At 43.1% G+C, this 24,602-nt stretch overlaps 1 protein-coding gene across 3 annotated transcripts; it reads right to left on the minus strand.

Annotated features, from left to right (window-relative positions):
• Window positions 1-1,344: 1,344 nt before the first annotated feature.
• On the minus strand, window positions 1,345-23,610 carry CTNNB1 (catenin beta 1). 3 transcript variants are annotated; one of them, XM_027659564.1, is made up of 17 exons: window positions 23,345-23,608; window positions 22,840-22,903; window positions 9,825-9,885; window positions 9,127-9,354; window positions 8,736-8,989; window positions 8,407-8,645; window positions 8,121-8,322; window positions 7,644-7,788; window positions 7,064-7,167; window positions 6,636-6,974; window positions 6,222-6,380; window positions 5,169-5,288; window positions 4,866-5,016; window positions 4,653-4,774; window positions 3,385-3,445; window positions 2,411-2,631; window positions 1,345-2,119 (listed from the first exon to the last, which is right to left on the minus strand). In XM_027659564.1, the coding sequence occupies exons 3-16, from the start codon at window positions 9,835-9,837 to the stop codon at window positions 2,423-2,425; spliced, it is 2,346 nt and encodes a 781-aa protein (XP_027515365.1). In that variant the 5' UTR covers window positions 9,838-9,885; window positions 22,840-22,903; window positions 23,345-23,608; the 3' UTR covers window positions 1,345-2,119; window positions 2,411-2,422. The 3 variants fall into 3 exon arrangements, with proteins under 3 accessions (XP_027515365.1, XP_027515364.1, XP_027515366.1); XM_027659563.1 differs by lacking the exon at window positions 22,840-22,903; XM_027659565.1 differs by lacking the exons at window positions 2,411-2,631; window positions 22,840-22,903 and having other exon boundaries at window positions 23,345-23,610.
• Between the last annotated feature and the right edge of the window lie 992 nt (window positions 23,611-24,602).

Here is a 24,602-nt window from a genome sequence, read left to right on the forward strand (position 1 = left end):
TTTTTGTGTGTGCCTCACTCTTTCCTAGTTTCCTGCACAGCTTAAACTGCACTGGTGGAGTGTCATTCACAGCTGCCAATGCTCCTGGCTGGAGCTCTTCTTCGAAAATAGGTACGATGATGACCCTGGCAGTTTGGCATATCCCCATGAAAAGCTGGTACCCTAGGAATGGTCCTTTAGAGCTTGCAGATACCACAGAATGTAAAGAATTAATGTCTTCTCCACATGTGCTGTGAAGACCACTTCTTAATGTCTGTCAGTGCAGCAACTCCATGTTCCCACTGCACCTACCACAGATGCCTGTTGGCAGTCACTGCTACACCACCTGCTCTTGGACAGCCCACTTATCCATAGTATGTGGAGGCAAGCAAACACCCCTGTGTAAACAGATATCACTGTGTGTGTCTTAAAGGAATTATTTTCTCATATTACTGCAAATATCACTGTGTATCTTCCATCTTAATAGCTGGAGTTACTAGGAGTGGGGAAAAGTTCAGTGGTGGCTGCTATTCGGTGCAGTGTTTTACAGTAATGGTCGACTAGCATGATTGTGGCAGAGAGGAACAAAGTGTGTTACTGGGTGAGACTTTCCCCTCTGCAGCTGCAGTGCCTTTGGTCTGCAAGGGAGAGGGGGAGTGCTCTGGCGTGTGCTTCCCTTCAGCTCTCATCACGCTGAGCCATGAGCCTCTGCAGCCAAGGCCCTCTCTGATCTCCTGCCCGCAAACTGCTGCCTGAGGTGGAAGTGACTGGGAGCGTTTGCTCCCGCCGAGGCTGGTGACAGCTGCACGGTGCAGATGTGCACTCTATGGCTTAGCCGGCACTTTCAGAACCACTTTCCCGCTTCCAGCCACACAGGTGCTGCCTCCAGAGGAGTCAGTTACACACAAGTCTTATCTCGCACAGTAACTGAAGACTGAGGACACCTGAAAACGGGTTTAAGCTCCTGAACCAGCTGACAGCTTGCACACAAAGGATCTTCATCTCACCGACCCTGTGACAGCACACTGCTGAAGGGAACTGAGGCAAGACACTGTTCTCACTTTCTGAAGCCTAGAAGTGAGCGTGGGGCTGGCAGGCCAGGCACAAAGTGTAGTTGCTAGGCTAGACCTCCCCCATGCTGAGGAACCTGCCGAAGCAAAGCAGCAGCAAGTCAAGGGGAAGAATACTGCCTCAGAGAACTGCAGTAGGAAACCTCCAAGCTCCAAAGGGTAATTACTTCATAGTGGGATGAAAAAGGAAATGATTCTTGACTCCCTCCTCTGAAGTACTTAAATGATTGTGTAATTCCAGGATGATTTTTAGGAGACTTGTTAACTTTGTGATGTGAAATAATTTGACACAGAGTGAATTAAAAGTTTACTTTAATTTTGAACCATTTTATAACTGCATTTTTCTCATGAAGCATCTGTATCACAGCAGGCTACAATAACTTTGGGATAAAAGGCAACTGGTAAACTGTCCAATACAAGGTTCCAAATAAACAGTTCTTACTGGCCCCTACCCAGACATATCCCAGATAAAGTTTTTGATCAAAAACATGAAATAGATCCACCTGCTTATTTTAAGCATATTAAAAAGGAAACTAATTGGACCATTTCTATTTGTCTAGTTTTTTTATACAAAAAGGCTACACAATGTTACACTTTATTCAGAATACAGTTAGAGCGATTATGAATTAGTGTTCTACACCTTTACTCAATCCTTAAAAATTAGAAACTGCTGTAGCATATTCACTATAACTTAATACTACGAGAGACTTTAAAAAAAACTAACAACAATTACTGCAAAAGGAAAAGCTACTTCCAAAGCAAGCAAGGTCAGTACCATTACAGAGATTTAAAAAAAATAATAAATTTTTAACAAGCAAGGCTAGGGTTTGATAAATTCCATCTTGCAACTCATTCTTGTGCATTCTTCGTTTCTTGAATCACTCCCAAAATCCATTTGTATTATTACTCCTCGACCAAAAAGGACCAGAACAAAAAGTTTACTTCAATTGTTCCCATAGGAAACTCAGCTTGGTTAGTGTGTCAGGCACTTTCTGAGATACTAGCCCACCCCTCGAGCCCTCTCAGCAACTCTACAGGCCAATCAATGCAAGTTCACTCAGATGATACAGCTGCAAAGAGAAAAAAGACAGGTGTCAGTGTTCCTGAGTAGTAAAGGGCTGTTCTAACACATGAAGACTGCATGAAGCCAGTGCACAAGACATTACAGTTAATTACTTCCACACTTCACGGCAGAAGTCAGTTTGGAGTGTGCTGATGGAGTGTTTCCAGAGCATTTATTCATTATTCTGGCACACTGGGACCCAATTGAGCCAATCCCTCCCTGCCAACCAAGTCCTCAGTCCAGTCAGCTGTTTTTCTCTTTTTGTTTTGTTTTTAAATTCAAGGTTGGAGCTTCTTACCTAAAGGATGATTTACAGGTCAGTATCGAACCAGGCCAACTGATTACTGTCACCTGGAGGCAGCCCATCCATAAGGTCCTGGGCATGGCCAAGATCTGGCAGACCATCAACTGGGTAGTCAGCACCAGGGTGGTGGCCACCCATTTCATGTTCCATCATAGGGTCCATACCCAAGGCATCCTGACCGTATCCGCCAGAGTGGAAAGAACGGTAGCTAGGATCTAAGAAAGTTAAAGGTGGCAGAGGGAAAAAAAGCATAATGTTAACAGATGTTAGATGCATCAGAAGCTGCAAGTATCAGTGTGTGAGGAGATCGTGTAGCCATCTAATTGTTTTCTAGTTCAGCCAAGTTCAACACAATCTGTTGCCTGCCCTTAATGGCTATTCCATTGTTTGAAACAGCCTTCCAGTATGATTCTGCAGACAAAGCACACTGCAGTCAGAAGCACGAGCAGATTCCAGCCAAGCCATTAGTCTGCACAATTGACGGTACTAAAATTCAACAATACTGCAGCAAAACCAGGCTCCAAGACTAGACTTGCTTCTAAAAGACTAGTCAAAAATAGCTCAGAATCCTTAGGGATAGGCTTGCATTCAAGTCTATAGACACTTACAGACTAATGCATTCAATAACAGCTTTGTTGTTTTAAAGAAAAACTGCACTATTGGAATTGTCAAGTCCATTTGTAAAGAATGTAAAAGATTTCTGTAAACAACAGCTCAGCGGGAGCTGTTCCCACAGGACTCAGACAAGAGACACCAGTTTTGCATGTTCATACAGCTCCCATTTCAGTGCTGCCAGTGGTGTTGCAGGAACTGGTTATTTGAACTGGCAGTTCCCCATCTGCCTGTCAGTTTGCAATACCTTGCTGAAGAGTAAATTCACTCTTCACTCATTTGCAGTTCTCCTTTAAAAATCTATGACTTGACTTCATCCAACTTAAGTTTAGTCAAGGGGAACGGCAGAGACCTACCATCTGGGCGGTATCCAAGAGGTTCTCCCTGGGCACCAATATCGAGTCCAAGATCTGCTGTCTACACGTACACAAAAAATGACAAAACAGTTTTAGCATCAGGTCTTTCAGCCAGCACTAGTGATTCTGAGTTTAAAAAGCTGTGAAACTCATCCCAAGATCCCTTTGAGCAACTCTTCTGCAGTGAGCACTGCAGCACTGCTGTGAACATTAAATGCCTTTTTAGCTAAGCATCTGCATCTAATATAGGTATAATAAGCAACATGAAATAGCCAGATTTAGGTACAAGAATCCACAGATCACTGGAAGGAGGGTTCTCTTTGAGAAGCAAAGAGATGGGGCAGGTCTGGGAACACTCCTCAGGTACATCTGCCCAACTCCTGCAAGTCAGCTGTTTGGATATTCCCAAGTCAGCAACAAAGCTTTTAAGAGTTCTGAAGGAACCTTTCTCATTTGTTCAATTACAGAAGTAATTGTCTGCCTGTCTGCAGAGAAACTGCTTAACTCCAGTCTCAAAGAGATACTCCATTTTAGCCCCCCCCCCCCAATTCCTGTGGTAGATACAACAGATTTTAGGAAAACAGAGACATAAGCACTGAAACAATACAAAGGGTTACTAGCCCTTATGCAGTAGATACATACAAGATAAGACAAGCTAGGCTTCTGAATCTAAAGAATCTGCAGGAAGACAAAGAACTAGTGAAGTCTTCCCTCTACCCCTTGCACACAGTTTGTTTTCAGTCTCAATTCACTGTGTAGTTCCTTTAAGAACAAGGAAAGGCAATGTGTGATAATCAGCCTGCAAACATATTCAAGTCTGAAAACTCAGTTCCAAGAGCATAAGTTGCATCCCCCCTTCAAGATTACTAATACTACACTGTTGGTTTGATAGAAGCCTCACATGGTATGTTTTATATTATGCTTCCCTCATATCACTCATGTTTCTACTTTTGCATCCAGAGTTCATTAGACTTTGACAAGCAGCACAGAAAAGTACAAAGTTCTTGTATACAGCTTTGCACACTAGCACACTTTAGCACCAGCAGAGAATGGACGCTTCCTATCTGCAAGTGAAGAAGCAGCCTGAAGGCTGCTAACCACGGGTTCACTGAACCTGAACACGTAGAGAGTCAAAAAGGTACAGTCACACAGCTGTGTATAAAGCTGGGCCTATACCACTGAGGGCATCTATACTTCACTGCTGGAAGAAGAGGGGACATAGAACTAAGGTGTCCCAAGGAACCATTAGCACAGAAGACATGACTCACCTCGTTCCAAGCCATTGGCTCAGTCCGGAACAGAGAGCTTGTCAATTCAACCGAAAGTCGCTTCTTATAGTCCTGTGGTTTGTCCTCAGACATTCTGAACAGCACTGCAGCTGCATATGTTGCTGTCAAAAAGACGAGCCATTTTAGCAGAGGTCAAGACTTCTAGCAACTTTTCTAACACATGTATGAAACCTGTCTTTTAAGTTCACTTACCAACACCCTCATTCCTAGAATGAAGCAGTTCTGTTAAAGGGGCAGTTGCACCTTCAGCTTCAATTGCTTCAGCTGCTTCCTTGTCTTGAGCCAGTTCACAAAGTACACCAGCAGCTACTCTCTGGATATTCTCGATGGGAGAGTACAACAACTGCAACCAAAACACATGGGGTTCTTTAGCTCTTCTACTTGAAACGAGCTCTTCAGCACACTCTGACTTAGCAGTTCTATCCAGGACACATAAGAGCCATTTTACTTCTTTTCCTAATACATGCTACAGCATTGTCTTGAGCTCCTACTTACCTGCACAAATAGTGGAATGGTATTTAGACCCCTGATTACGATTCGATTATGAACGTCACGTGCAAGAATATGCAGGGCTCCAGTGCAGCCCTCGACAATTTCCTCCATACGCACACCCTCCTAGTTAGGGAAAGAAAAGGCATTTTTTGAAGTTGAGATATTGCATGATCTCAAATGACTGGCAAAAAGCCAATCAGCCTGCTTCAACAAATCAGCCAAACTTGTCCCCTGGACATACACCTTTCCCTAACAGGGCTCAATACTCACCATCTACTGCTGGTTTTCAAATTTAACATTTCTGCTACGAGTAGATCCAACCAAATTCAGTAAGTGAAGCATCTTAGTGGAACACCTCAGTGTTTTTTTATGATGAACTTCATGTCTAATAACACCATCTCTTTTTCTTCAACCTGGATTAGCTTGGCACATACTAAGTTGGAAACAGTGCTCATCAGTAACAAAGAGGTCCCTTCCTGACTCTGCACAAATTAACTACACTCCTGTACTAGTAGATGCTGCTTTCATTTGCCCACACTAAGACAGCTTCTCCTTTCCTAATGTGTTTAATGGGTTAAAAACAATCAAACTGAGACTGATCTTCCCACAGTGACCTGGCACCCAAACAGGTAACAAGTATGGATCGTGCACAACTTCTCAGTACTTCTACAGCTCTAAGCACCCTTGACGATATGCAATAAGCTGTGATAGTGTTCTTAAACCCATTCTTCTGAGAAGGATGAAGCAGTTCTGGCTTCCTGGTAGAGAACTACTTGCCTTGCCAGAGTAGGCAGTACTCTCTGATCTATAGCATTCAGAATTAAATGCTCAAGAGATTCTTAGTAAAATAAGAACCATGCTTTTGGCGTTCTTGTTTACTTAAGAAAAATTTCAGGTCTGCCAAGAGAGAATTATCAGCGCACAGAGAACAATGTGAATTAGAGCAAATAAGACAACAGTTCTTTAGAACCAAGCAATACAGGGCTGAGGGGCACTGACAAATGAGGAGTTCGAGAGACAACCTTTAGAGATGTAACATCAGTGGTGGCCACTTACCACGAACTGCTGTTGTGTCCCACCCATGGAAGTGCGTCGCTGGGTGTCTTGATGTGCTCTAACCAGCAACTGCACTAGCCTTGGAATAGCACCTTGTTCACGCAGCGGGGCGTGGTTTGCAGGACAGAGAGCCAGGTTGCGGATCAGGCCAACAGTAGCCTGTGGGTAAGAAAGGGGGTGGGGAATAAAAAAGCACAATGGGGATGTGCTTGCTCTCAGTGATTCTTCTTTTAATCAGTTGATTTCAGATGCTTAAATCTCTAAGAGACAACTCTAATTTGCTCAAGTGAAGCAACTTTCCCATGAGAAAAATTGCATTCCCCAACACCTTGGGAACACAGTATTTTTCACATTTAAAGTAACATTTTAAAAAGCAACAGTTTTCAGTGCTGACAGCTGGTAGCCATTATTTACCTTGATCAAAGGCCAGTGTGAGGGTGGGTGCAACAGTTTAACCACCACTGGGAGTCCGTAGTGGAGACGTACTGCATTCTGAGCCATCTCTGCTTCTTGGTGTCTGCTAGTGAGGTGACGGAGCGCACAAATAGCAGGTTCTGTGATGTCTTCTCTGTCCCCAGCCCGAAGAACCGTGCGCACAAGAGCCTCAATGCCTCCAACCTGGCACACCATCATCTTGTTCTTGTAATTGTTGCAGGTAAGGTTAGAAAGGATGCCAGCGGCACAAGTCACAACATTAATATCATCTGACCCTAAAAGCTGAACAAGAGTTCCCAGAAGGCCTTCCATGCCTTCCTACAAAAAAAGAGAGAAGAAAAAGTTAAGTCTTTCTTCTCTTCCACTATGCTGACTTTTGCTCTTGATCCCTCAGAAGAGCCATTTACCTGCTTTGTTGCAGCATCTGACAGATTTCTCAGAGTCCAGAGACAGTTCTGGACAAGACGCTGACTTGGATCTGTGAGGTGGAGTCCCAAAGCTTGCATCCCACCTAGAAGATGGTACATATTTGACAGCATTACTCAGATTTGACACCATACTCTGATGCTCATCTTGTGAGCAGTCAGGTCTTTTTCTTCCTTAGGGTGTGAGCGCATATCTCACAAGCTTTTTTGGATCCTTCTCGTCATTAGTATTGTAATATGGCTAGGCCCTTTATCAGATAGGAAAAAACCAAACCCCCAAGTCCTCTTTGTGACACTGGGCTTTTTAAATGTGTGCATGTTCCAAGGGGACCATTCTGACAACACTCAGCCACTAAAGCCACCCAGCTAACAAAACAGTAGAATTACTTAAAACAGCCACCCTTTTTTACTTCTGTACACTAAAGGCCTCCAAAACTAGTTATGGACTTAAGGACCAATTCAAGTTCATTTTTTGGTGCTGGCAGCTTCTGTTCTTGGTGGAATTAACTGACCTTGAAGTACTGTATAGATTTTTAAGCTCCCATGGGTACAAGGTACTTACCAGCCTCAACAATAGCTGGTTTGTTGCTGGAGCAGACTGACAACACCTTCAGCACCCTACTTGTGGTCCACAATAGTTTCTCATAAGTATAGGTCCTCATTATGTTTACTAAAGCCTGGGGTCCACCACTTGCCAGAATAATCAGCTGAAAGACAACAAAAATAACATTTATCTGTCACTTCCTACGCATATCAGCAGGTACCAAATGTTGCTGGTTTACGTCCCTCATAGTTTACAGATCCCTAGAAAGCCATTCCCATCTTCTGATATGGTCTATAAGCTTTACAGTCTCACTATAAGCACAACGGCATTTCTGCAAGATAATTCCTGCATCCCACACCTCTTGCAAGGTCAGGACTGATTGGCAAAAACCCCACATGTGGCTGAAGGTTCAGAATAAGGTCAGTACACAGGAAGTGTCAGGCCATTCATCACAAGTTTGCTCGTTTTAACTACTCCAATGGCAGAGGCACCTACCTTGCTCTCTTGATTGCCATAAGCTAAGATCTGAAGGCAGTCTGTTGTGATGGCCAGGAATTTGACATTTGTCTTGTTGAGCAAGGCCACCATTTTCTGCAGCCCACCAGCCAGACGGACAGCCATTTTGGCTCCTTCCTGATGTAACAGGAGATTGTGAAGAGTTGTAATGGCATAGAACAGCACAGAGTCCACTGGGGACCTAAAGAAGGGAAAAACCTTATGAGCACCTGGCTCCTACCAGACCCAACCGTAAAGCACAAGTACTGTCTTAGCAGTCACGTACCCAAGCATTTTAACCAAAGCAGGGATGCCTCCTGATTTGAAGATGGCCAGCAAGCCTTCACGGTGATGTGAGAGATTATGTAGTGTACCTGCAGTACAACGGGCTGTTTCCACATCGTTTGTATTCTGCATGGTACGTACAATGGCAGACACCATTTGAGGGGATCTCATAATAGCATGGCGAGACGCTTCCTTTTTGGATAACTGATGAACCATAACTGCAGCCTTGTTCACCACCACCTAACAGAAATAGATGAAGAAAGCTTTCAGTTTTAACGTCATTGAAGCCACCCCACAAGCAAGCTGCACTGAGCCAAAGAAAATGCTTACCTGGTCCTCATCATTCAACAGTTTGGTCAGTTCTGGGATTGCACGAGTTGCAAGTTCAGCATCATCTTGGTAGTTTATCAAATTAACAACAGCATGTTTTAACATCTGGGATGGCTCAGCCAGGCGTTGCACATTAGTTGGATGAGCTGCATCAAACTGCGTGGATGGGATTTGCATTCCCTCATCCAGCGTTTCGGGGAACATAGCTGCACGCACTCTCTGAGCTCTAGTCATTGCATACTGGCCATCAATATCTGAAAAACAAGGTAAGTCATTACCTCAAACAAGGAATAAAAAGCTCATCTTCTAGACTGGTAATAACTGAGTGTTTGGGTTTCTGTATCATTGAACTGCATGTCTAAGCAAACCAGTGTAATAGAAGAGGCCTTACCAGCAACTTGCTCCTGGGTAAAGGACTGAGAGAATCCCTGCTCCCACTCATACAGCACTTGTGTTGTGTCCACATCTTCCTCTTCAGGATTTCCCTTGCCACTCAAGGAGGGAGCAGTTGTTGTGGCACCGGAATGGATACCAGAGTCCAGATATGATTGTTGCTGCCAATGACTGACTGCTGCTTTTCTGTCTGGCTCCATTGCCATATCCAGCTCCATCAAGTCAGCTGTAAGAAATCATTGTTTAACAATTAAGTTTAGTTTAATTACTCCAGCATGGATTAATCCTACAAGAGATGACATAGATTTTAAATTAAAATAAGCTGTTATAAACTACTACCACAACCCAGCACAGCAAGTGAGACAGCAATTTGAAACTGAGGCTTTACTTCGAGCCAATGCAGACACCTAAACCTGACAAACAGGCAGAACAACTGCTGCTGTTGTGACTGTCCTGATCTACTGTCCTGATCTACTGCTGTTGTGACTGTCCTGATCTACTTATGTACTTGACTGTACTTACAGGACCCAAAATGCTTACGACAACAAACTTGTCTGCAGGTTTGATTTCCAGGGTAAGGTATTAATTACTGTAGTAGAGCAGACATTATTCAATCCAAGTGACTTTGAAAAGTGAAATGAGAGGAATAAGGAGCATGTTATATTCTAGTAACAGAAATTGTAATGCAGTACATACCTTGAGTCGCCATCTTCTTTGTTATGCTCCCAGAACTCTTTCCTGCTCCCTTTCAGAGATCCTAAAAAAGAGCAAAGTTAGAACTTATTAAACATTAATCAGAGCTAGTAAGACAGGATTTCACATCAGAACACCAGAATTGCAAACTAAGACTTCCCACATCTTGCCACTTCATTACTACAGTGAGTATACTCAAGTGCTAATTAGTAAACCCCCATGGACAGACACACAAAAGAACATGATGTATCACCCAGACCTTTTCTGTCAGAATATATGTAAGATATATTCTCCTCTTAAAGCTGCAAGAGAAAGAGTTGAAGACTGACCATGACAGAGCTATTTTTTTAATCCTCTATCCTTGTGTAAGATGAAGTCCAGACATTAAATTCCACAGCTTGGACATGCCACAAAGACAAGGGCTAAATGTCAGACTTCCTCATTTCCCTCAAAAGACAAACTACTCTTAAGATACTAGAAAAACTGTCTGATACAGGGCTATAACATGAATTTTCAGGGAGAAAGTTGAAACGACCATTTAAAGCAAGTTGCTATTATTTCAGTGGCACAAAGACTACCTTAATAGGTAAATTATAACTATTTAGGTACCTCCTCCTTTACTCGTTTTCTGTACTTTAAGAAGAAAGGTTTCTTCCTGCACAAAACTCTTCCTTGAAGTCAAAACTGAAAATTGAACCGGCCTCATTTAAAAAAAAAAAAAAGCTGTCCTTTAGTTACACACACATTGAGTCACCAAACTCACTTTTATTTTTTGCACGGAAAGCCAAGATAATTGGGAGCAGGAGGCTGAAATATGATCAAATGCCCTATCCAAATTTTCAGCACACACCTCCATTTGATATCACCAAGTAGCATGGAAGTATCTGTACCATAAACCTGCAGTTGTCTCAGTTGTGTCTTCACTAACCCAGAAAGGCTACAGCACCACAACTTTTATTTCATTTGCCCTTCCCACCTCGGTCCAACACTGTTTTCAGCACAGACACAGAGCTGGTGACAGCCTATCCTGGGAGCCTGCCAAGCAGAAACATTTGTAGAAGTAAGTAATGCAGTGAGCAAAACCATCTCTTGCAGCAATCAGCTTTCAATGTGCCAGTCAGGTGTTAGAGCTGTGCTGATCAAACATTCCTGCACAATGAAGTAAAGGCAAGGCACTAATCTCTTTAAAGGACAGGTCTGCAGTAGTGTTTGTCAGGAGAACAAAGTCCATTTGACGCTCTATTTGTGTAAAGACAGGTTTCCCAGTTTAAGTTTCCTTCAGAAGTACAGTCCTACAGTTTTAAAGTCTCACTGAATGGGTGAGGCAACTTTGAGGCAAACTTGTATTTTCACTGTCTCTGAGCCAGCTGCAAGATACTCCAGCAGCTCCTGAGCAATCTTGTTACTTTGCTGTACAAATGCCAATGCTGTTTTTGTCCTGACTCTGCATTCCCACAACTTTTGGCAGCAACTCTTCCCTGGCTCTTTTAAAATGGACAGTAGATCTGCACCTGCAGCAGATAAGCAGCATTAAGCTCATATAAGACATAACACAACATACAGTAAGTACTCTGTTAGGCAGTTGGAAATGCTTAGGTCCCTAAGCCGGTCCTACTCCACAGCCTGGAAGAGACTATCCAACTCAGAGGCTACTCCTCACAATCTGCATGGAACATGTTCTGACAGTACAGCCACTTTTTTTCAGTCCCTCTAGCACATGCTGTTAAAAGTTTGGGAGAAACAGTGATAAGGGGAAGGAAAGACTTAGCCATGCTGTCAGTTCTATTAATTAAAAAATTCTAATGAGTAACTAAGGTGGAGGACATGCCTATACAAAAGCATGATGGCTCTCTGCAGATCTAAAGTATTACTTGGTCAGCCCCACTAACACCTTCCAAACAGAAAGAAGCAGAATAGCACCAACAGTAAAATTTCTATCTTTGCTCCCTGTATTCCTCACAGTCAGACGTGACATTTCCAACAGAAAACTGCACAAGATCTAGCTGCTATACAGAATTCAAAGTACGCTTAGCACAAAAAAGATCTATTTTTATTGTAACCTTTCCGGTCTCCTCCCATCAGGACTACACCAAAAAAATTAATACCAAACTAGTTTTGAAGTTGACTGGTTCATCTACCAGTACGTTAAGAGCGGCGACTACGCTTAGAGAAATTTAGTACCACCTGGGATTCAAATATGCAATATGGGGCTTGGGAACGATGTTTATCATTTCCTTCTGCTGTTGAATTCTGCACAAATGAAGGCAAGTGGCTCACAGCAACTGCACTCTGAAATGGCTTTTTCAATTTCAGCAGCCTGAAGACATCAGAAGAACAGTTGTGCCACTAGGTAAAATCCAACAGGCCATACTAGCCACTGAACTGCAGCACTACTCCAAAATAAAGCTGAAGAACATCTACAAAATAGCAATGAAGAACAATGATTAACTGTTCAGAACTGCATTACCAGTCAGACATTCAGTCTTTGGAATACTGACCCTAGATCAGCCTGCTACCTCCACCATGAAGTTCTAACATCCTAATCTGCATTACATACACCTGTAACCCCTCAGCAATTCCCAGTAGCTTGTTTTTAATTATTTAGATAGGAAATTGGGTTTAACCCTAGAAGTTCAAAATAACGGCCCACCAGAGGTATGTCATAGTAAATTTTCTGTAACTGAACATTCTCCCATCTTTCCCTTCACCTTCTCTTCTAATTTTACAAGTGGATAGATAGAGACTGAGTCCAGGCAAGCTGCTGACTTTGTCTTCGTGTTTGTCACTGCCAAGGTTAACCACTACACTTACAAAGGGAGCAACACCACCAGGCTGGGTACAAACATTCGTGCTTGTTCATTTTCCTGACACACTGGATCAGTACACGTGAGTGAGGTGGGGGGAGACTGGAAGCACAAACAAACAAACAAAAAAAGACTCCAATGATAATTAAGCTTTTATTCTTCAACCATGAAAAATATATCAGGTCCTTTACCCCTACTCAAATTAATTGAAGGACACACAATTAGTGACATTAGTATCAAGGTCAACCATACAGATGTCAACCCTGAGAAAGAGACAGGCAGCCTCAGTATACTTTATAAACAAACTTCAGTGTAACAGCCAGCTACTATAAGCCTCAGAGTTTTAGAAGATTACCTGGTACTCAAAGCTCCTCCTGCCCCATGACAGTATCCACTTGCTTAGCAAGCATCATCAGCTTTGGGTTAAACAAAAGTTGGGTTTTTTTAAAAGCTACGTATTAAACTACTCCTATGAAGAGCAGTGCAAGACATTGCACTAGGCTGTATTGTGTACTGTCTGTCCCAGTCTAAAAAAACTGAGAAAAATGGTTCTGCAAGCTTAGAAGGCTTATGAGCTAATAATTTCAAGTTACTACAGAACACAATTTCTTAGTTTTCAAAAGGAATGGAAGAAGTATTAGATATTTTTTCTTACTACGTATTAATTTCTGATTTTGGAGAATAGTTAGGGCACATGCCAAGGAAATCAACAAGCCTACAGCAGTTCTCAAATCTGAACAATTCTTTCCATTAAGACTGATTTAAACTACACCTGACTGATCTGATAAGCACTTCCCCCCACACAGACCCTGTCACTATAAAGCAAGTCAGTTTGCAAGTCTTCCGTGAATCTTTTACTCAAGAGCAGCATATCACTAAATCTGGTGTGAGAAATCCAGACTGATATATCCAATCACCATGATTTACTGAAAGGGAACACACCTACTGACCATGTTTTTATACATCTCATCTAGGACAGGCAAAGCAACTGTATCTTTAAACTAATCACCAGTTATGAATGACACATTTACAAAGGACAAGCAGTTCCTAATCATCTTCTGAGTGAAGTTCGCATATTGGAAGATAGTTTTTCTTCAAGTGCTCTGAAGTTATTGCAACCATTCCCAAGGTGTTACTGGAAGCATTCTCTGGGTCCGATTTTATAACTGGTCTTCGTTTCAGGCAGATGCCTGACAGTGATGTTACCTGTGTATCTGCTTTGCAGAAGTCTGTAGCCAAAACACACAGGCAACACCAGTTCACAACTAACAACACCATAGAAATGAGTGCTGTAGTTATCTGAACAGAAGACCCAAGTCCTTATATTTCCCTCTTAATGCAGTGGAAGTTTCCTATTAACCTTAGTTTTCAAGTGGAACATTTGGGAAATACATCCAATTAAGGATTTTTTTAAAAAGTCTTTTTAATCTTATCCTGGAAGTTGTTTGTTTTAGAAAACAGAGGGATGGAGAATCATCCAAGTAAGACAATATGACAGTGAAAATATCAGCTTTCATGGTACAGAAGCACTTTTAGGCATCAGTGGTGGACCTGCCTCCCTAAGTAATTTTTGGTCCAACCCATCCCACTGTACAAACATCTTGCAAAAAACAAACCTACTTCTACCCCTTGTAGGTCTTATGAAGACACGATCTAATCTGTTGTAAACTTATTATTGCTTATCCAAATGGGGATAAAGTTCTCTTTTCCCCTATCCAAGATAGTCAAAAGAAAACTTTCGAGGATTTGTATCTGATTTCTATTGAGCCCTGGGTTAAAGAAAATTTTTGGAGGCCCTTCATGTATCAGATGCTTCTGTAAGACTGATACGAAGTCCTGGAAGTACAGTCTTGGTGTTGTGTGTTTTAAGGAATTTTAGAAGCTCGCTGTAGGAATTACAGCCTGTGTTTACATTTATTTTCTACACAATGAACAGAAGATACTTTATTTGAAAATAGGAACAGATAACATGCTTGAGTTTCACTCTGAACACTTGCATTTAAAAAAAAAAAAATATTTTTCTTGTACAAAGGTATCACACAGGATTGAATACAAGTTTTCCTTAATTACATTTCCATATCAAGGATAAACAATACTGAAGACCACTCATATTCTGTCTCAAGTATTAGCATTTACAGTCCTCAGCCACCTTGTCCACTCTAAAATGAATAGCTATATGCAGCGTGTGCAGATTATTTTCCAGTTAGCCATATGCAATTGATGGCTAATTGATTGTGAAGTTAGTTCCCCACCAATGGTAACTTCTGCACACCAGTGCTTTAAGGACCTGGATGGACAAAAGCAACTATGAAACTCATTGAAAACTGGCTCTCAAATGATGTTTTAGGCTGTAAATTATTGTATTAAACAAAGCCACGCACTACTTGGATATTTGTAGATAGCAAAGTTAGGATTTACCCTGTTATCTATACCAGAAATCAGAATATAAAATTTCATGTATTTCATAGTAATGCCAACCTTCCTTCTGCTTTCAGCAGGCTGATATTTAATACTGGGTAGAAATATATTCAGATGGTTTATGACAAGGTATTTTAAGTAAATGGAAATAACTTACACAGTATGTAACATCAAAAGGAAACAAGTCACACCATGCAGCCTTTTTCCTCTAAAACAAAAAGCCCCACCATGGGTCTTCAGAGATTTAAAACTTTCCCACCTTCTTTTGGGTTACATGGTAGAAACACTGATCTGAAGCCTTCACTTCCATCTCAAAAGGAACGTCATGGCAAGAGATAAAGCAGTATTACTATATTCAAGTGTTGTGCCAAGATGTAGCAACTTCAACTATTTCAGTAGTTCCATTGAAAACTAAGAGCTACCAATAATCTTGACCTGAATGCCACACCACATGCCCACACTGAAATCAATCTTACTGATCCTGAACTGCAACAGAACACACTCACTCATAAATTTTAAACTCAGGACAGAATTGTGTGGTCATTTCCTCAAGCAATATTTGCTTAGTTAGCATCATTCCCTCCAACTAATAAACTACTCTTAGTGTTCTTCTTCACTCCAGTGATAAACTCAGTATCCTGTCTAATCCACCCAGTTCAAATTTATCCAAACTAGAATATTTCAGAAAATGCATTCTACTGATGGCTGCAGAAAGTTAGAAGATGCCTTGCAAACAGCAATACATTCTGTTTCAGATTTAGCTAATCAGATCACAGTAAGTTTGACTCTGAACCCAGAGTATACAACAGTATTAAGTTGGTCTTTAAATTCTCTTATTAGTAATGCTTGAAAGTCTAAGATCTGTTTCTCCTATCAAGCATCATGAAATTAAGAAATCTGAATGGTGTATGCTTTACTGACCTCAAAGGTTAAAAGGTTCCAACTTCCTAGCTTTACATTTCCTTAATATATGCAGAGAGAGGCAACCAACCAGCCCACATAACCCACAGGTTTAAAGTGGAAGAGGGGTATTTGACAGTACACACACAGATCTGCCAACACTCACTGCAAGTTACCTCTGTTTCAGCCACTGTTCTTTGCTGCTTCGTTTCACTTCATTATTTTTTTTTCCTTCAGGCATCCCAGTTTGCTATTACATCAACTGTTCTGGCTTTTCAGCCTTTGTCTTCTGCCTTAGAAATTATCTAAAAATTGCTTCCCGTAACAAAGGCAAAAGAACATCCTACATTAGCCTTTTTTTAAGGGTTCATTTGATGCTACAGCACAAAATAAAGTGTTATGACTGTCTATTTTCAGTCATCTCAGCAATCTAAGACCAATTAAAAGCACAGGGTAGAGTTTCTATTCACATGCTCATTAGCCAAAACAAATACAAAGTAAATATTTCTGTTCTTGCTAGACTTCTCCAAGTTGATTACAACTGCTTAATGGAACTAAAATGCAGGCATCTGGAAATCTTGACTAGACTTGAAACACTGAGTTAGCTGTATTGTAAAAAGAACTCATTCCTCAAAAAACGTCTAGTGAAGGAAAGACTCAGGCTACAAGTTCCAAAAACTCAAGCTTGTTTTTTAATCCATCCAGTCTTCAGCACACGTGGCAGAGGGAAAAGGGCCACAAGAACTTTACAACAAACCTCTGAGGTTCCATTCTATCACACTTCACCTTCGCTAGAAGTGGAGCACTACAGAGTGTTCTGATACGACAGGACACTCATCTGCTTTACCTTCCCCTTCCTCCTAAAAGAGAAAGCAGGCTAGTAAAGAATCACACTTCCTAGCCAGCTTGCCAAAGGTTCAACTGTGACAACTCTTAAGATTGAAGTGCAGTTGAGATTATAACAGATTATAACATGTGGCAAGAGCCACACATTTTCTTTTGCTCACCCAAAGTACAGAAAGCCACCCAGAACATATACAGTTTTAATCAATCACTGAAATGCAACTTTCCACCGACAGTTCAGGTAACAAAAGGTGGGAGATTTCCCTGCCAGACAGGTATCTTTCAGGTGCAGCATTGCCTGTCCCTCAAACACAGCACTCTGAGCAACTAACACAGTATGAGGCACTAACAGCTTGTGCAATTCATCACGGTCTTCGCAGCTACTAAGGTTTAAGCACACTTTTAAAAACAGCCCATTAGAAATTTCAATGAAGCAACAGTTACCATTGGTCTGAGAGCCACTGCTAGCCGAAAAATACATGAAATAACTAATGCACAAAATGATGAGAATCTGAAAGAGAATTCAGAACAAGCACATAAGGGAAGTTACTGAAATAAAGTTCATCTGGGCACCATTCTGCACAATCATTCTAAGAGAAAAACTTTCAAACTGCAGAATCTGCCAGGACACCTCCCCAGAAACAAAGCTGGCAATATCACAGAGGTTCGCTGATACCTTTGATACACAGTACTTCACTCTTTAGCACAGACACCTTAGAGCAACTTTAGTAGAAGTTACAGACCAACAGGACACACAGATATGTCAAAAGGGACTTGGTAGCACCTACCTACCACCATAATTTCTTACAACTATCAGTGGTGACCCATAGATTTTTTTTTTTTGATACTGCCAGAGGCACATGGCTGGGCATCCTATGCAATGTAAAGACAGCACCTTTTCACACAGTCCTACAGCCTTGCTTAAAAGCACACTTACACTGCAGTAACTGAAATATCACAGCACTGGAGCGTGCCACTTCAAGAAATTGAAGTGTGTGGATCCACAGCACAGTTATTTTGCCCTTTACCTAGAGAAGGAAGAAGTCTGCCAACACAATCCTTTATATTCAGAATCCTGGGCAACTCTACCAGCAGTTTCTAACAAGATCTGCAAACAAAACGCTGCCTGCACTGGGTATTTATTTGTCCTCTACGGAAATCACTGGTTGTTTCTACATGCTCAAGTTGAGAAATTATCAGATCATGTTCAAAAGTAAGGATTTAAGAGAGCTTTTCATTGGCAAGTGTACTGCAACACTAGTAAAAACTTTTACTTTATTACTAGGCAAAATTGACTCCAAGTACCCAAGTACTTGGCAAAATTGACCCAAGTACCTTCTGACCATCCAAGAGAGGAGCTGATAAAAATCTTAAGTGTTATGATGTGAAAACTGCTTCAACTACAAAATCAGGCATTATACATCCAGCTTGAGAACAAAAGTATTGAACCTGTACACATAATGTACATATAATCTTTTGACAGCAGCTGATATGACAGTTTCAACTTTATGAACTTGCATTAAGTTCATACCAAGATTATCAACCCAATTACTCTCATGTCTTAATTGTTTTGACCAACTAAGCACCGCAAACACAAGCAAAGAAACCTCAAAACAGTTATTAAGCCACTTCTGTTCAGCAGTGGATTTGAGATCTTTAGGTTGCTGGCACACATTTTCAGTTAGGGTTTCATGCAGCATTCACTAGGTTTGAGTATTTTCATGGCTGTGCAAAACAGTTTTGTTATCACAGCTTAGACAGTTCCCACCTTTCATTTGCAGAGCACAGTTAGGAATCTACATTGTGTACTTCTGTCTGTCTTGGTTAGGGGTGAGCCAGTGTTTCTAAGGTTTAGTTTGCCAGCAGGGTTCACTTAATAAATTTGCACTGATTTACAGCTTTTGGTCCACATGCCCATACTTATCACTAAGATGTCTGTAGTAGAGGTGGCAGTAACCAGGATCCATATTCATTTTTCAGTCTTACCTAGCCACATACAAAAAGAAAAAAAGCTGCCAACATGACCATTTAGAGGCAATCAATGATAATTTGGACAAATATTATGCCATATTTCATTTAACACTAATAACAAATATAACAAACCACTGTGAGCCCTTTAAGTGTCTACGCCCACATAGATTTGAGCATCAAAAAGACACTTAATGGTTCTGCAGTGATTTACCACGATCATGCACATCTCTAACAAGGTTGTTAGTTGCTTGACAGCCACTATGTTACAGAATTATTTTTCCCTCACATTTGAGAAGAACTTAAAATATCAATTTCCACTCTAACACAGCAACAACTTAGCAAAACAACCTCCCTTGCAAACCAGGAAGTATCTACCATAATCTAGGTTCTTCTTAGGCTGCAACCATGTAGCCAGCCCTGAATAAGGATGTTAAATATTAATCTCCCCGGTTTAAGAAACCAGAGTGATTAGTCATAATTGCACTGACACTAATGAAATACTTATGAATCTGAAAGTGGCTGTCTTTGCTTGTCTGTCAGAATAACTATGTATTTACAATAGGCATACCGACACTCCAGAAAGTACTGTCTGAACAACAAACATGCTAATGAAGTCTGACACTAAAAGATGTTTCTTCAACTCGCTTTTAATTAAGGCAAACTGACAAGGCAGCTGCATTTATCAGCACCTTTAGGATGTTAAGATTTCTGGCCACTGGAGGGCACCTGAATTTTTGCCAGGACAATACAGAACTACTTGCTACAGTTGCTGCAGAGTTGGCAAACTTCTCCAATTTATACAAGTCTATTTAGCACAGTAAGTCAGCCTAGAAATGCTGGTTCCAGCAAATACACTTACAGTGCACACTGTGCGTTTGCCAACTCCAGCAAAATCCAGCTAGCTCACACTATTTTTTAAAAGCAGCAATGTAGAATACTGGATTAACTCTTTCAACCTTTAAGTGAACCAAGCCACTCCTCAAACAAGGCTCCAGAGTTGATTTAGTGTTAAGCAACAGAATAGGCACTTCACTTCTGCCATACTAATCCAGCCAGTGTACATTGTTTCCTAAAGTAGCTTGGGACATGAACAAAAAGTTCTTCTGTAAAGCAACATTCGCACCCCTACTTCCCAAGGCAACAGAAGTACAGGATGCATTTGCTTTCACATCAAACCAGAGTTAACAGATTCATGAGGGCAGGCAGAGCCACAGGTATGTTTCACCTGTTCACCTCATCAATTTGGTGTTCCACACAGACAGAAATGCCAGAAAAAGACTTCCCTTAGTTCTCTCCCTTGCACTTGAAGTTATCTGTCAGTGCCAGAAAAAACAAATAAACCAACAAACAACCACAACAAAAACAAACCTCAACTTTTCTGGCACCTTTCTTCTTATGAGAGGCAACACAGGCTACACAATGCCAGCATATTTTAATGACATTAACCTCTTGAGCTACAGCCTGATCACAGACTACAGCAAGTTCTGCCTTGGAATCAAATGCCAGAAATGGATATTAAAAGTTAACCACTGCCAGGCTGCCTTATGTTGGCAAGTTGGTGCATAACCAATTCAGTTGGTGCATAAAAATCAAAGCACCCCAAAACAAGATTCCAATGCTTAACTGGAAAATCAGCAATGCTGCCCTGCTTATGTGACCAGGATAATAATTTTATCTGAAGAGACAAGAAGAGTCACACACAATATTTACTGCCAAGGAGTTTGCCATTTCTAGGCTCCCACTCAATCACCCAGCAAAGCACTGGGCTTGGAGCTTGCAAGCACATGTTTTGAGGGCCCAAGAGCAAGTCACCACTGCCTGCACAGTTTCTCACAAGGTTTTATCAGGTTTCATCAAGTATGATGTGCAAGATAAGTAAGGTCAGTCCTGATTTTCCTGCCCACGGTATGCAGGCTACCAGAGTCACAGAACAAGTTTTGCTGCAGGCAACTGCATGATCACCATAATCCCTGCATCACCAGCTTTAACTATGAATTAACATAAGTGATTTTGATTACTGCTGTATTTGCAGTAATCAAATCAAAAGTCTGCCTACTAGACAATATTTTGCGGGAACATCCTTATCCAGGAGTTTCAGACCACACATTGAGACTTCGGTTTCTGAGGCAGAAGCTAACAATAGCCATGTTTCCTGTCCCATTCTTGCCACTTCCTTTTCTACCCCTCAAAATACTGCAAAATTGGTTTAGAAGGCCTCTAGTACTGACTGGTTGCCTTAACATCCCCCAAAACCTCAAGTTTAACTCTTCGGGACACATTATTTCAGAATGTTGATTTGGATGTAAAGTCATGAAAGACAGACATCTCTTTCACAAAGAAATCGTATGTCTGACGGGCAACCAGGTTTCATGGCCAAGGTTTGATAAGCCAGTTACAGACACGCCACGTAGTCATAGCAAAACGCTGGTGTCTGTAGTAGACTATATACCATAGAGAGAGCCCAGTCTATTTATAACTTAGGCAAGAAAAAGGAAGGTTGGGTTAATAAGGCTGTAACACAACATTTGAAGAACTGACTTTTCTACACTTTATTTTTTATTCAATCCTTGTTTTTAAGAAGTTTGACGTTATCCTTTCCAGCATGCTTTTACTTATTTCTCTCCTAGACCCTTTGAAATGATCAGACATAAAGACCAACATGAACATTCCTACCCATATTAGTTTATACCTAAACAGAAAATATCTGCACTAAAAGACAAGTAAATATGTTATGTCTCTAGAACAACCCCAGAACAACAAGACACACAGTATGATTTTGTACTGAATGGCTGAATTTCTAGAGCCTTCAACTCTTGCCTGAATACCTAAGTAGCCTCATTTGCAACCATACCAGCCATTAGACAATCCACACAGTAGCCACATACCTGCAGCTGTCAGCACCTTCTTATTAAAAGTGCAAGATGAACATTTGGTTCCTGGACTGCTACTGAAATTCACAAAATAAAAGTTTGCTCAATACACACCACTAAGTTTTGGTCCTTGTGCTTTTCTTAGAGCCTTGCAGTAGTACCTTTTTGTCATTCAGAAGCAAAATCCTAATTGGCAAGTTGCTCTCTGGTGTGTCTGAGCTTAGTATCAAGAAAATCTCAATACTCTTTCAGGTAGTTTTCTCGTCTTTGCCTTTACTATAATCTCAGCACATAAAGATCCTGTTTTACTAAAACCCCTCCTTGATTTCCGTCCGTCGACCTCAGCATACCAGCCCAGCCTCTTTCCATTCACCACTCGCATACTTTGGGGGATGGGAGGACCACAGATGTCTGGAATATACAGTGTCAGAACAATGGCTGCACCGTGAGAAAGAGATCAAGAAGTAGCTGATTACAAAGATCAACACTGCTACTCCTAAAGTCACAAGTTGCCCGAGATACCTTCCCAGATTGTCCCTTCCTCTCAGAAGGGAGAATCTTCAGAGGAGGGTTTGGTTGTTTGGTTTTTTGGGTTTTTTTGGGTTTTTTTTAAGAGAATCGAGAAGCAGCAGCCCAAAGTCCTACATCAAGTTTTAGCTAGGGAAGAATTCCAGGTTTTGCTAAATTTAAGAAAACTCGCTGTTCCAGGAGTTACTAATCATGCACAAAAGAGATACGAACTAAGCTTTTTTTTGTTGTTTTTTTTTTGGGAGGGGGGAAAAAACCCAAACCCAACAAACATATCTGGAGCCCACTATTCCTCAAGAAATCAGAAATAAGTGCCCTAGACAGTACTAGGAGTAACCGCAAGTTGATCCAAACACCTCAGGAGCGGGTTAATTTGGGAGGCTGGAGCCGCCATGGTCCCCCCGGTTGGGCACGGGAAGCAGCAGGCGCTTCCCCCACACTGCCCAGATCCCAGGATCCCAAGTCGCTCGCTACGAGACTTCGGTAACGTGGGTGTTAAACTTAATTTGATTGCTCCCAGCTCCAGGGAAGCTTCATTTCAGCGACACCCAAAAGCAGCAGCATAACCTCTCCGGCAAATATGCAATGCCACTAAGAGCGAAACCCCACAAGGCAGCAGATTAGTTATCTCCCGCTGACTGCAGTGACCGTGATTAATTATATTCGGTACAAATAAACCCGTACCCTGCTCTCTTCCCCCTCCTATCGCCAAAGGGAATCTGCAGCCCACCGCCGAGTTAGTACTCCCCTAAAAAAAACCCAAAATTAACAAGAGGGGACACCTTTAAAATAATAATAATAAAAAGGGGTCATTAAAGTACTCCGGGCTCTACTGCAAAGGCAGGAGAGAGCAGAGACCCGGGAGCAGCGACTCGCCTTCTCCCGCAGCCCCGAGGAGCCAACCCCTCGCCCCAGGACGAGCTTCCCAAGAGACACCTCGGGAGCTGCAGCTGCCGCTCCTGCAGCCACGCAGCTGTCCGGACCTCCCGAAACCAAGAGCCCTTCCTGCCCCCTACCTCCTCTTTCCCACCCCCGCTCCCACTCAGGCAGCGTCCCCCGCTCCCTCCCCCCCACCCAGCCCCGTCCTTCCCTCCGGGCACACTCTGGACCCCCGCCCACGGCCGCGGGACCGAGGGTGGGGGCCCGGCCCGGGCTCGCACCAAGTTCCCGCCGGAGAAAGCGGCACTACCGTTGGAGGAAGGGAGAGCGCAGGGTCTCCCGGGCTCCGGCGGCTGCTGCTGCTGCCCGGACGATCCCGGTCCGGTCCGTCTTTCCTTCCTTGTCCCCCCGCCGCCACTACCTTCTTCTTCTTCTTCTTCTCCTCCTCCTCGCTCGGTCCCTCGGTCCCGGCGGTGCCCCGGCCGCTGCCTCCCGGGTGGCGGCCGTGCGGGGCGGCGATGTTTGTGTTCCCCGAGCGCCGCTGCCGCTGCTCCCAGCGCCGAACCGAGCGAGAGGCTTAAAATGGCGTCGCTCACAAGGAGGTTCTTATAGCGAGCGCCGGGCCCGGCTGTGTATCCTGCCGCCGCGGCCGGGCCCCGCGCGCGGCATTCCACAGGCTCCCGGCGCTCAGGGCGGGCAGAGGGAGGAGGAGAAATAGTGCCCGGCTCCCAGGGCGGAGGGAGACGTGGAGCGGGAAAGCGGCACTAACCGGTGGAAGGCCGGGATGGGCTGGGCTGGGCTGGGCTGGCCGGGGCGGGGGGAGCGCGGAGCTGACACCTTATGCTGGAGGTGGGGAAGAGAGATCCGAGTTGTCGGCTTGGGAGCGAAGTTGCTGCCCCGAGGGGTGTACAGGCGGCGAGGGAGGGGAGGGGAGGGGATGCAGCTGAGGGGATCATTCCGGGGTCCCGCTTTGGGAAGGGAAGGGGGAGGGTGCGAAAGGCGACCGTGACTCTTTCTTCTCCCCCTCGCACCACCCCTTCCCCTTTCCCCCCGCGTTTAATTTGGCTTTTCGTTGCCTGGCAGTTTTAATTTTTTTTTCCTTTTTTCTTTTTTCTTTTTTTTTCCTTTTTTTTCTTTTTTTTTTCTTTTTTTTTTTTTCCCCAAAACGCACGGCACCAACTGTAGCGAAACTCCGTCCTCCCAAACGCCCCGTCGCCAAGTCCGGGAGACTCTCGGGCTGTTGTGGAAAATCGTCCCTGGCGCTGGGACGGGGCAGCCGCCGAGCCCGGCCCATGGCTCATCCCGGCCCATGGCTCATCCCGGCCCATGGCTCATCCCGGAGCCTCGGGGAGCCCGGGAAGGTGGCGGCGGGCCCCACTCACGTCGGCGGAAACGCGCTCCCGCTCTGCCCTTGTAAATATTTGTCAGGAAGCAGTTGCCAAAGAAAGTATCTCGTTATGCAATTTTTTTTTTTTTTAATGGGAGAAGCGAGCTTCCCCCTCCCCCCCCCCCCCCCCAACACCTCCTCCTCCTCCCCGCCCGCCTCTCGCCTCTTTGGCGAGTCGTAA

The sequence above is a fragment of the Corapipo altera genome, unplaced genomic scaffold, assembly GCF_003945725.1.
Source record: "Corapipo altera isolate COAL_440 unplaced genomic scaffold, ASM394572v1 44b, whole genome shotgun sequence".
Lineage (NCBI taxonomy): Eukaryota > Metazoa > Chordata > Aves > Passeriformes > Pipridae > Corapipo > Corapipo altera.